We start from the raw sequence: 14100 nt of genomic DNA, 5'->3' as shown, positions 1-14100 counted from the left end.
ATGAGTCAAAAACAGTTAAAAAAAAAAAGGAGGGGTAAAGAATTTGAAACCATAAGAGAATCAAATTGTGTGTGTGTGTCTGTGTGTGTGTGTGTGTATATATATATATATATACACACACATAACAATTTTGTATCTTCAAAAAATAAAACTGGAATGTTATTTCACTTAAAATGTACAACATGCAAAATGCTAATGGTAAAAAAAAATGTACACCGATACAAATTTTCATAATTTTCCAATAAATGACATTTCTGGATCAAAAAATTACCATTACAAACCCTTTAATCAAATGTTTATTTTTTGTTTCCAGCATTACAATTTGCTGTGATTCATAAACTTGAACCTAAGTAAGTTTTTAGACACTGACCTCATAGAATTAGTTAGGTCCTTAGGTCAAACACTCACTTATCAAGCAAAGAAATCACCCAGCCACCGCTCTTGCCTGGACAACGCTCACTGCTACCTGAACAATGTAAAGTGCATAGGAGTTGTTTCGATGAATGGAGACACAGCTGTGTTTTGCACTAAATTTTCTATTACTGAATTGTATGTTTTTTCACCCGGATACCTTATGATCATTAGAGAAAACTACTTACTTACATAATGTTTTAGCCATATAGTATGTTAAATGTCCATTTATAACTGCAAGAAACTCACATTACAGACACACTATTGACTATATTATACAAAATCGGGGCCACAAGTTTCCGCATAAGAAGAGATTTACTTCTCTTTCTCTTAAAGCAAGAAATACCCCACAGTTCAGATTTACATGAGTAGTGCCTTTTTAAATAAATTAAAAATGCTGTCCAGTCTGTAAAATTATAAATATTTCTACTCATTTTACAGAATGTTAAAATGCTTATAAATGCATTACCTCCTAGTAAATACACATTATGGCACCGAAGCCAGTTAAAAAACAAAAACAAAAACAAAACAAACAGCCATCAAACTGGCCTATGGAAACATCTAGGGTTTATTTTGTATCTCCTACACTGGAAAAATTAAACTAAATAAAGAAAAAAGGCTAAGGAGAGATAAAAATTTTACAAAATGGCAACTACTATAACCTAAAAGAGTGGACTGACATGTCTTCCTTCAATTCAGTAACTAAGCCATTTCTGGAATGAACATTTATGGATTAACTAGGTTAGGAGAGTGTTCCTCTTAGTGCTCAGGGCAGAATTATGTAGAAATAATTTCCACATTCTATAAGAAAAAAAACAGAGTGACTGTTTAAAAACCAAGATTTAGCCAAAATGTTCAAGATTGGCAGGTTTTGATGGAGTGAAATCTTCAGTGGTCACAAAATTAAAAATCATAATCCTATGGATGCTGCTTATTCTTACCAATGTGAAGAAAGGAAACATGATTGCAAGGTACAATACACCCTGACAGGGTAAAATGAAAAATTATGAACAATTCAAATAACTAAAATGTTCCCTGCTGAAACATAAAAACATGATTTCCAAATTGATTCAACTAGTAATGTCTCTTAGAAGTATGAAGTAGTATTAGTTCTGTAGACTGCTGAATTGCCCTTCACATTAAATATTTCCTCCATCTTAAAAAAAAAACAGCTTCTGAATGGCATGGGCTCCTTTGGTGTGGGAGAGCAGGCTCGCCGAACTTGAGTCCAAGGCTCCCTCCAAGGTGATTCATTCCATCAAATCTATAGTATCTCCAAATCTACATGTCGAACTTCAGGATTTCGTTTCTGAAACAAAAAATCACCACCACATTATTCATAGCAAAACAGAATTTTGTTTCCTTTTATTCCTTTAGATCACTAAAGCCACTGAAAACATATGGTCAAATGATTTCATGGTGGCATATTAGCAAGATAAAAATCAATAGAGGAATATTATACACTATAAACAATAGGGTAGGTAGCCCTACCTCCCTGAGTTTGTTCATATGTTCATTAATACATTAATGTATTAAGAATCTCATATGGGGGCGCCTGGGTGGCTCAGTTGTTAAGTGTCTGCCTTTGGCTCGGGTCATGATCCCAGGGTCCTGGGATCAAGCCCTTCATCGGGCTCCCTGTTTGGTGGGAGGCCTGCTTCTCCCTCTCCCACTCCCCCTTCTTGTGTTCCTGCTCTCCCTATCTCTCTCTCTCTCTCTAAGAAATAAATAAAAAATCTTTAAAAAAAAAAAAGAATCTCATATGTGCCAAACATTGCAAAGCTTTGGAAATATACGAATTTGTGGTAAAAAGAAAATCACTGGAAGACAATAATATTAAGAAATGAACTGCTATTCACTTATTTTATATATGTTAGCAACAACCCATACAGTTTTGGGCCAGGCACTGTGCTAGAAAGTAGAGCTATGATTATTAAATAAGATAGTTCCTGACCTTGAGGGACTCAGTTTAGCCAGGCAGCCAAGTATATCAATAACCATCTATGAGTTAGTGCATTAGAGCTAATAACAATTAATATTTAGGAGCAGTTACTCTTGTGTCAAGTACTGTGCTAAGTAAGGGGCTTCACATGCATGTGTATGTTTTAAAATCCTCTAATAACTCAATCATTTCTATTTTACATATGGAAAAACTGAAGTCTGAGGAAATTAACTAGCCTGCCCAAAGTTACATAGCTAGAAGGGATGAAGCCAGGATTAATTCCAGACCCCAAGCTCCTAGCCATTACAATGACTATAATGCTAACTCTAGGAACAAAAATGTCAGATCTATTACTTTAACTCATGAGACCAGCAAGACTTCACCAAGGATATAGTATCTAAACAAGGCTTAAAAAGTAGTGAGTTTTCCAGAGAGAGGATGAAGAGGACCTAGACAGAACAGCCTGAACAAAGTTAGGGAGCCCAAGAAGTATGCAGTGTTAGTACGGTATAGTTAGTCACAGAAGCTGCAAAAAGGGCAGGATTAGTAAGGAGGCTGGAAAGGCAGGCAGAAACCAAGTTGTGAAAAACTGTAAATGCTAGCTCAAGGAACTTCAATTCAATCATGACAGAAAATATCTTTATTACATGCCCACTCTGTGCCAGGCACTGAAGTATACAACAACGAACGGGAAACAGTACTTGTCTTCGATGAACTCTTGTCTAGGGAGGAAATGCAGGTAGGTAAGCAGGCAATTGTAATAGTCTGCTACTTAAAGAGCAAGGTAAAAAAAAATAAAGAGCAAAGTAAAAGGTCTTGGGATTTTATGAGTACAAAAAGGAAGGACACCTAATTCAATCTGTGGAGTAATTAAAAATGTAATAAGATGTAACATAATGACACCGTGAAAATGGAGGGCAGAGAGAACATATAAAACTATGTAACTAATCTCCATCTATCAAAGAGGAAATTTTTTTTTTAAAGATTTTATTTATTTATTTGACAGAGAGAGACACAGTGAGAGCAGGAACAGAAGCAGGGGGAGTGGGAGAGGGAGAAGCAGGCTTCCCGCCAAGCAGGGAGCCCGATGCAGGGCTCGATCCCAGGACTCTGGGATCACGACCTGAGCCGAAGGCAGACGCTTAACGACTGAGCCACCCAGGTGCCCCAAGAAATAATGTTTAAATTAGGAGAAGGAGTTTAAGACTTTCATATAGGAATATGGTAGTAAATATAAAAGAAATACTAAAAATGGTTATCTCTGAGCAGAAAGATTGAGGATGGTGAGGGAGGTGATACTTACTCCTGTTTATAAGCTTTTCAGTTGTTTGACTTTATAAACTTTGTGTGTTATTTGATAAAAAAATTATAAAAATAGGGGTGCCTGACTGGCTCAGTCGGAAGAGCGTGTGACTCTTGATCTCGGGGTCATGAGTTCGAGCCCCACTTTGGATGGAGAGATTACGTAAATAAATAAATATTAAATAAATGGACAAACAAATCAACATGGGAGAAAAAAAACTCTTCTAAGGGATTCTAATATCAATTAGGATTAATAATTCCTAACTTAAAAAATAACATCCTAGGAACATCCTCATATTAAAGGAATTCACTTATAAAGACAAAAATCTGATGTAATTCTGGAGTTCAGCTCCAGCTAGAGCATTCTACTGAGTGTGCACTGAGATTTTTCTTATAACTACTTTTGTTCAAGTATACCTGGGGGTTCTTTCCTCTTGGATCCTAATGCAAGAATGGCCAGGGGACCCCCAAACATGGGGGTACACTTTTGTTCTCAATGTTCTCTTTACCTTAAACTATTTGCTCTATCTAGAATTCCTTAAATTCAATACAGAATAAAAAAAGATTTCTTCAAACAGAAATGAAACTGAATTTTATTTTCCCTTTCCAATCCTCCCTAACCCATCCCAATATGACTTTAAAAAGTTTAGCTATTAATGGAAAATTTGAAATTATTCTAAAAAAACACTATATAACAAATGTATACCAATTAAAAATTTAATCTCAAGAAAAAAAGTAAAAAGTTGATGTACTCGGTTTTAAAATCAAGTTTTTAGAGAGAAAACTATCAAATTCCTAAAATGTAATGCGCCAAATACAAAGAAACACTGTATTAGCTGAATGAATGAATAAAAAAACAGGATTAATATCCTTAAATTTTAATGTTTAGTGCCTAACAAGAGATCACGTGCATAGCAGAAACTGAATAAATATTGTTAAATAGAAATGAAAATCAGTAAGTGGTATTCAACTTATAATTTTCAGTTGTTTGCTCAATACTTATTTTTTTAAAAAAAGATTTATTTATTTATTTGAGAGAGAGAGAGAAAGGGCACTAGCAGGAGGGGCACAGGGAGAAGGAAGAAAACCTCAAGCAGATTCCATGTCAAGCGCAAAGTTTGATGTGGGGCTAGATCCCATGACCCCAATATCATGATCTGAGCCGCCAAGAGTCGGACGCCCAACTGACTGTGCCACCCAGGCGCTCCTCAACAAATACTTACTGATTTATTATGTCCTAGGCACTATCCAACTCGAACATTTTATATACCACAAATTTATTCCAAAACTCACTATGGAGAGATAAAAACCACATTGTGTAATTTATTTTGCAATGCTGCAGACTCAAGAAAATGCTATAGGAGCATACAATTAGAGAAGCACAAGATGGACTAAAGAGCAGAACATTTAAATGGAATACTACTTATTAGGAATTTGCAAATACTATGGCATCTTCCCACTGAATTAATTCCCAATAAAATTATTGCCTCCCAAACACAAAAAAACAAAAAAACTTCATGGAGGGATAGGAGAAGGGTCTATCCACAGATTGAAATATAGAGGTAGAACAAAAAAAAAATTTTCATTAGCAGTTCAAAGAAGTTAAAAATAACAACAAAATACATTTCACATTTATAATACGGGACTTTATAAATTAGCTTCTATTATTTTTCATGTTTTTACACAGAACTATCCAAGCTATAGATTTTATGCCAAAAATACCATCTATTCTAATAATTAGCTCAATGGCATTACTCAACAGAGATGGCTATACTGCTAAATTTTATCACTGAGTGTGATCTTCCAAAATAAGTCAAAAATTACTAAATTTAAACTTAGAAGGCAACATGCTTAGATACTAAAAAGAAGGGAATATGCTAAAGTTTTAGTTTTCAAAAGAAAATCAGCTGATTTTCATAACAAGAAACAAGAATTACATTCATGCACTCTCTTGGTTTGGTGCCTCAATTATGAAGAACTTTCCTTTAAGATAAATTATACCTTATCAACTTAGAGAGGTTTTTTTAACATGAAAGTATGGGTTAAACTTTGTTTCTTGGCTTGAAAGACTTATAATTCAAAATCACGTATGAATTAGTTCAGTCTATTAAAGATTTAATAGCTTGTAATTAAAGCACAAAGTTAGCTAAACAAAAACAATAAATTTATCTGACTGTGGTAAGAGTAAATATAAGTTAAGAATGACCAATTTGTTAACTTAAATCTGACTTCTGACTTATTGTTTCTATTAAAGAGTAAAGCTAAAATAAAGATTTAGTCTAAAAGTCCATTATTTGGAGGCACCTGGGTGGCTCAGGGATCGAGCCCTGCATCGGGCTCCCTGCTCAGCAGGAGGCCTGCTTCTCCCTCTCCCACTCCCCCTGCTTGTGTTCCTTCTCTCACTGTGTCTCTCTCTGTCAAATAAATAAATAAAATCTTAAAAATCAATAAATAAAAATAAAAGTCCATTATTTTATCCACGTCAGGGAAATAAAAACAAACAGAATGGAAAAGCAAAGTTTATTTATTCTCAGGTCACCCTGCACAAAAATAATCATCTTGTATTATATTTAGAAGAGTGATTTTTTTTCAAAGTGTGGTCCAAAGATCCTGAAACCTTTTCTTTCTTTAAAAGATTTTATTTATTTATTTATTTATTTATTTATTTGAGAGAGGCCTTTCGCACATTTGTGTGAGAGTGTCTGTGAGAACGTGCACGAGCAGGGGGAGGGGCAGAGGGAGAGGAAGAAAGACTCTCAGGCTGACTCCATGCTGAGTACAGAGCCTGGATGCTGATGCGGATGCCAGGCTCAATCTCACCACCCTGAGCAGAAATCAAGAGTTGGTCACTTAACCAACTGAGCCACCCAGGCGCCCCCTGAAACCTTTTCAAGGGGGATTCCAAGGTCAACACTATTTTCATAACAACACTAATGTCATTTGCCTTCACACTATGCTGGTATATTTCCTCTGATGACATATAAAAGCAATGGTAGATAAAACTGATGGCATCTTTGCACAATTCAAGGCAACTGACACGGAACTATACTGATAGTCACTGTGTTCCTTTATTGTCAGACACGTAATTTTTTTTTAAAAAAAGCCAGTTTCACCTTAAAATGTCCTTCATGATCAGGGCACCTGGGTGGCTCAGTCGGTTAAGTATCTGACTCTTGATTTGGGTTCAGGTCATGATCTCAGGGTCCTGGGATTGAGCCCCCAGTCGGGCTCCACACTCAGTGCGGAGTCGGCTTGGGATTCTCTCTCCCCCTCTCCTTTTGCCCCTCCACCCACTCACGTTCTCTTTCTTTCTAAAAGAAATAAAATCTAAAAAACAAAATGTCCTTAATGAAAAAATAAAGAAAAGAAAAGAAAATGTCCTTCATGAAGGACATTGGTTTATTAAACCTCAACCCTTGAGTACACTTTTTAAAATATTCTGTGAAGGGGTGCCTGGGTGGCTCAGTCGGTTGAGCCACCAACTTGGTTGCAGCTTGGGTGGTGAGGCTCAGGTGGTGAGTTTGGGGTTGAGGGATCCGCCTTCAGCAGGCTCTGCACTCAGCAGAGCCTGCTTGAGATTCTTTCCCTCTTCCTCCCCTTCTGCTCCTCCCCCCACTTGCACTCATTCATGTGCTCTCTCTCTAATAAATAAATAAATACAGTCTTTAAAAAATAAAATATTCTGTGACAACATGGGAAGTATTTCCAAAGCCCTTCTGCTTCTGAGGTCTGATGTCACAAGGAAAAGCACCTGTGTGATTGCTTGAATTATGGGTTGACTCAGATGCTTTTTTATCTAAACACCATTTAGGGGCTCCTGGCTGGTTTAGTTGGTAGTGTCTTGGTGCTACCAAAAAAAGTGAACTTATCTAAATCCCAGTTTTACTTGAAAGAAAAACTAACAAACTATGGTTATTTAAATATGGTATTTGGCAGGGATCTTCTTAAAAAATAAACAAAATAAATCTGTTACTTCACGTAAAACAGTAATATTTGTTGCTAATGGTAAAATGCAAGGTTTCAAATGAAAATCAGAATGCTGAAAAATTTTTATCTACCACCATGACCTTGACAGCTTCCTAATACTTAGAAATGTATCACCATTTGAAAGACACGCATAAATCCAGTGAATTAGTATTTTCCAAATGGCCAATTCGTAACATTCCAGAATCATGCATGGGTTAAAAGATCCATTCAAAGTACAAAGATAGACTAATGGATTTTAAAGTAATAGTGTATAGCAGATAATTAATCATACCTAGAGAGAGGTCCGGCCTTGGCCCCTGGCTATGGGAGGTGATCTCTAGGCCCTTGCAATGTCCTGGTTGATAATTTTGTCTTTATCTTTGGCCATACAGTATATGCTATATATCCACAAGGGAATGGAGACTAAGAGTGTGGGCTTTTCCCTGGAGTGGCTAGAGATGAAAGGTTGACCACTCATGCAGTCAACCATGGAGCCCCAGTAAAATCTCTGGACACCAAGGCTCAGTTAAGCTTCCCTGGTTGGCAATACTCTGAGCAAACTGTGACATCATTGCCAGAAAATAACAGTGCCCATGACTCCATGGGGAGAGGACAACTGGAACTCTGTCCTATGCATCTCTTCCCTTGGCTAGTTTTAATCTGTATCCTTTCACTGTAATAAATCATAACCATGAGTATAAAAGCATTCAGTGGGGGTGCCTGGGTGGTGCAGTCAGTTAAGCACCGACTCTTGGTTTCAGCTCACGTCATGACCTGAGGATCTTGAGACCAAGCCTCGAATTGGGCTCCACACTCAGTGTAGAGTCTGCTTGGGATTCTTTCTCCCTCTCCTGCTCATCTTCTCTCTCTCTCTCAAATAATCTTTAAAAAAATAAACAAATAAAAGCATTCAGTGAGTTTTGTGAGTCCTTTTTGTGAATTATCAAACCTGAGGGTGATATGAAGAACCCCTTGAAATTTGCAACTGGTGTCAGAAATGAGGGTGATCTTGTGGACTATGCCCCCTAACTTCACAAACAGTATGTGAAAAGTTCTCTGATATAGTTTCAGGTTCCACATTGCAACTAAGCTTTAAGAGGCTACCAGTTGTCAGGTATTGGTGTAATATCCAAAAAGAATATCACAATTATCTGAAAACGCTGTTAAGAATACTCTTAAAGATTCCTCCCTTTTCCCTTTTCTTCATATTCTTCAACCAAAACAATATATGTCAACAGAATGAATGCAGAAACAGATAAGAGAATCGAGCTTAGATTTTTTAAAAAATGTGAAACAATACTACTCCTTTCACTATTTTTTTCATTTTGGAAAATGTAGTTACTTTTCATTAAAATGTTATTTATATTAACATGTAATAGTTTATTATAGTTTTTAAATGAATATTTTTAGAACTCTTTTTTTAATTTATGATTCAGTAGGTATCAATATTAATTCAAATAAATAAAAGCTCTTTGGGTCCTGAATAATTTTTAAGAATATAAAGAACTTAAGACAAAAATATTTGAGAACAGCTCATCTACAAACTTAAAAATCATGTTGTGAACTATAATATTAACATAAACAAAATCATATTATTTGAAGTGCTTCTATTACTCTGGTACCTAGAGTCTAAAAGAAAAAACAGTAAATGATAGAAATGCTTCCCTTCAATTTTTGTTATTTCCCTTCAATTTTTAACAAAACTAAAGAATGATCAACATCAGCTGAAGAAAATGCATTGCCTTCAACAAGGTATTTATGTTAAAGATCATTTATAAGTTTTATTTATTGCAATAACTTGAACTCAAGAGTCAATAAATGACAATTTGAGAACACTGAGATTTTTAAAGATAGTAATATTTCAGTAAAAAAACCAACAGGTTCTAATGATCTCCAACTCAAACAGAAGCAACAAAAAGAAAATATAAAATAATGATGGAGTAAAAGGAAGATGTGTGTATGTTCAAGGTCACATTCTGTTTTTTCAAACTTTTGAAGAGAATCTAGTTTCCCTTTCACCTTTCTCTAGAAACTTTTAAAATGCTTTTTATTTCAAAACAAAAAACCTTTAGCTACTTTAGAAACTAAGCAAGCACTACAGAATAGTGGTTGAAAGTACAGAATTTGGAATTGACCAACAAAGGTTCAAATCCCAATCCCCTACTTCCTTGAGTAAATTGCCCAACTTCTCTAACCCAGTGATTTTTCTTGTTCACAACTACCAGTCATACACCATGAGGTTACTGATAAACATATACATGTGATACAATCAGCACATTGTTCTGACACAGAGTAAGTACTTAAGAAACAGTCAGCATTATGATTATTATGAATACATCTTACTTTCAGTTCTTTCTCAAGTCTATCTACTTCAGCTCCTAAAGTATCAATAATATTTTCTCCATGTTTAAGCATAAAGGTCTCTAGTTCTTCAGGAGTTTTCACTTCTTGAATTTCCTATAAAGAAAACGACAGCGGGAAAACAAAATAACTTTTAAAAAAATCATAGTAGTACACCAATGATTTCTTTAAAAAATTATAACAAACACCATTAAGTTTAATGAAAAACTTTCATGCTAAAGGTGATGGACCACCTAGTTCCAAAAACATTTAATTCAACAAAAAATTAAGTATAATACTTCACAGAGATAGCATTACAAAATTAGTGGGAAAGGAACAGACTATTCAATAAACAGTGCCAGGGCAATTATTCTTCTATAGGAAAAGAAGATTAAACCCCTACCTCAGATCATTAAACAAAAAAAAATAATTCTAAGTGAATTAAAAAACTAAGGGTAGAAAACAAACCACAAAACTTTTATTAGAAAAAAAAAAAGTATTTTTGGGCGCCTGGGTGGCTCAGATGGTTAAGCGTCTGCCTTCGGCTCAGGTCATGATCCCAGGGTCCTGGGATCGAGTCCCGCATCAGGCTCCCTGCTCCTCGGGAGCCTGCTTCTCCCTCTGCTTCTCTCTCTCTCCCTCTCTCTCTCTCTCCCTCTGTCTCTCATGAATAAATAAATAAAATCTTTAAAAAAAAAAAAAAAGTATTTTTATGATACTGAAATAAGGAAGTATTTCTCAAGAAAGATAATAAAAAGCCTAGAGAAAAGGATTATAAGTTGGACATGAAGTTAATAAACACATTAAACCTTCTGTACAATAACAATGTGAAATGGTAAATCACAAGCTAGTAAAAGATATTTGCATATATACAACTGAGGAAGGATTAGTGTCCAGCATATTAAAAATAAAATGTTTATTAATTTGTCAGAATAACAGAAATTAACTAAATAAAGCAGTAGAGGAAATCCCAATGGTCAATAAATTTAAATGCTTACTAACCTCACTACTACTACCAGGGGGAATAGAAATTATAATTAAATATAAATAGTAGTTTTCACATCTACCATAATGACAAATATTTCAAAACTGTGACTATAATACCAGCTAGTAAGAATGTGAAGCAAGAGAAACTTTGATGTACTAATGATGGAAATTAAACTGACACTCTTTCGAGAACAATTTGCCAATACCTGGGGAAGTTGAAGGTAAGTTTGTTTTGTTTTGAAGTAGCCTCCACACTCAGCGTGGAGCCCAACACAGGGCCTGAACTCATGACCCTGAGATGAAGACCTGAGCCAAAATCAAGAGCTGGACACTTAACTGACTGAGCCACCCATCAGGTACCCCAAGTTTACTCAAAAGCCCAATATTTTAAATCTAGCTATACAGTACCCTAAAGAAATTCTTACACATTTGAACAAGAAAACATATGAGAATGCCATTGTGGACATAACTGTCCATCAAAGGGAGACTGGATAAATAAATTGCAGTATATTCATAGGAGATTATATATAGCAATTAAAATAAATTAACATATAGGGGCGCCTGGGTGGCTCAGTTGTTAAGCGTCTGCCTTCGGCTCAGGTCATGATCCCAGGGCCCTGGAATCGAGCCCTGCATCAGGCTCCCTGCTCCGCGGGGAGCCTGCTTCTCCCTCTCCCACTCCCCCTGCTTGTGTTCCCTCTCTCACTGTGTCTCTCTCTGTCAAATAAAATCTTAAAAAAAAAAATAAAAATAATTAACATATAAATAAGTATATGTGTACACACATATATTAATATGGAAGAATCTCAAAATGATGCTGTTAAGCAAACTATAGAGGAAATCAGATGGTATGATACCATTTATATCAATTTTGAAATATTCAAAATGCTACTATATACTGTGCTAAGAAAAATCTATGGAAAAGTGTAAAAACTGAATGTAAATGACAGTACTAAATTCAAGACAATTTTTAGTTCTAGGGATGGAGGAAGAAGAATGGGATCTAGAAGGAGAAAACAAGGTCTTCACCTGTTTTTTTAACAATTTCTTTCTTTAAGATCGTAAGCAAACACAGTAGAGTAAAATGTTAAGATTTGACAAAGGCAAGTGGTAGCCTTTGCACTGTTCATTATTATTACCCTCCGAATTCTCTTTTAAATTTAATTCTTAATATAAAATCATGGGTTGCAGAATCATAGAGACCTACATTGATATCTGACTCCATATTATGGCTTTGTAATTTTAGACAAATTACTTAATCCTTCTGTGTCTTACTTTGCCTATGTATAAAACTGAAAACACTATTTCTTTACCTCACAGCATTGCTGAGAGTATGCTAGAGAATTTCTATAAAATGCCTGGCACATGGCAAGCACCTGACTAGTAGTTTGCTCTGCTGCTATCTCCTCCTGCTATTGTTACAGCAAATAAAACGGTCTTTGTCAAGTTTGGGGACTCTAAGCTGAAAGCTCAAGTGACTTTAAGACCTGTAAAAGTTTTATTTTATTTACTCAAAAAGTAATTTTTCTAACCTTTGACTATATAAGAAAACAATAAATACATAAACTTACCTGTAGCATTTGGTCAAAATCTTGTTTTTCCAAATATGATCTTGTAACAACTCGTCCATCAAAATCTACTTCTGCCTTAAATCTTACTTTCCCTAATCCCAAATCTGTGGCTTTAACATCATGAATTGCCCTGCAACCAATAACAATGCATACAAATTTATATTTGCACACATACACATTTTAACGGCACAAAGTACAGAATTCTTTTTTTCCATCAGTGATGAAAATGGACCAAGATGGCTTTCAGAGTATTCACCATTAAGTGCCATCTATAAATTTCCAAACAAATGTCCATTTAGCTATTTTTGCATAATGCCATACAAAGATGCAAACTTAATAAATATGATTTTATGGTTTGTATATACATGAATTATACAGTTTGTGGATTAAAAAATCAACTCTAAATTGCTTTTCTACAGTGTTGTCATTTTGTCTCATAATTCTTTTTTTTAAAAGCTTCTTTAAAAGTCTTCATGCAATTGTGAACTACTCTATTTGAATGAAGTTAATAATAACTACCTAATGGGATTTGATATGGGGAATAAAGAGCCAGCACATACATACAATGTTTAATATGGTAGCAACTACACGGCAGGCATTTAATGAATGGAATTCAGAAAGTAGATAAGTTGGCATCTTTACTTTACAGATGATAAAACAGTCCAAGAGGGGCCTAAGTGACTTGCCTGAGATAATTCAGCTAGTCAACAGCAGAGGCAGGACTCACCTCCAGATCTTCAGACACCCAAACCCAGTAGTCTTTCCATTATACCATTCTGCCTCCCAGAAAGGGAAGCAGATGTTCTAGTGTTATAGCTGCTTTTCATTCCTTCTGCAAACCCTCAGGAATCAATATTCCTTAGAAAACTGTTGAGATATTCTTTTCTTTCTATGATAACCACTATTAACATCTTTTCTTTATGGGATATATAAAATAAAAAACACTCTGAATCCTGGGGATGTAGAGAGTTATAGGAAAACAAGCCTAAATGAGATCCAAATACTCAAAACATTTGACCCTAACTTCTGAGTGATCCTGAGCAAGTTACTAAATACTGAGTCTAAAATTCTTTTTTTTTTTTTTTAAAGATTTTATTTATTTATTTGAAAGAGACAGAGATAGCGACAGCAGGAACACAAGCAGGGGGAGTGGGAGAGGGAGAAGCAGGCTTCCCGCCGAGGAGGGAGCCCGATGTGGGGCTCGATCCCAGGACCCTGGGATCATGACCTGAGCCGAAGGCAGGCGCTTAGCGACTGAGCCACCCAGGCGCCAGAGTCTAAAATTCTTTAGCCATAAAAATAAAGAAGCATATTTATCAACTAGGATAAAAATAAGAATGATTTAATATTTGTAAAGTTATATATACCCAAAATGAAACAAAACTTGTCCAGACTGGCAAGAAGCTATATAATTTTTTCATTTTTTTTTAAAGATTTTATTCATTTATTTGAGAGAGAGAATGAGAGAGAGAGAGAGAGAGTACGAGAGGGGGGAGGGTCAAAGGGAGAAGCAGACTCCCCGCTGAGCAGGGAGCCCGATGCGGGACTCGATCCCGGGACTCCAGGATCATGACCTGAGCC

General features: G+C 35.6%; 1 protein-coding gene across 3 annotated transcripts in view; it reads right to left on the bottom strand.

The window, feature by feature from the left end:
* Positions 1 to 278: 278 nt before the first annotated feature.
* SLC30A9 (solute carrier family 30 member 9) overlaps positions 279 to 14100 on the bottom strand; it is a 77235-nt gene continuing 63413 nt past the window's right edge. For all 3 annotated transcript variants that reach the window (XM_025887542.2, XM_073891593.1, XM_025887545.2), the window contains 3 exons: positions 12520 to 12649; positions 9965 to 10078; positions 279 to 1720 (listed from right to left, as the gene is read on the bottom strand). In XM_025887542.2, coding sequence (XP_025743327.2) covers positions 1676 to 1720; positions 9965 to 10078; positions 12520 to 12649 — 289 coding nt within the window. In that variant the 3' untranslated portion in view covers positions 279 to 1675. The remainder of the gene's footprint in view (positions 1721 to 9964; positions 10079 to 12519; positions 12650 to 14100) is intronic.

This window comes from Callorhinus ursinus, unplaced genomic scaffold, assembly GCF_003265705.2.
Source record: "Callorhinus ursinus isolate GAN/ISIS: 27379988/994484 unplaced genomic scaffold, GSC_fseal_2.0 scaffold4, whole genome shotgun sequence".
Lineage (NCBI taxonomy): Eukaryota > Metazoa > Chordata > Mammalia > Carnivora > Otariidae > Callorhinus > Callorhinus ursinus.
Note: the sequence above shows the minus strand (reverse complement) of the source record. Positions and strands in the feature narration are given on the sequence as shown.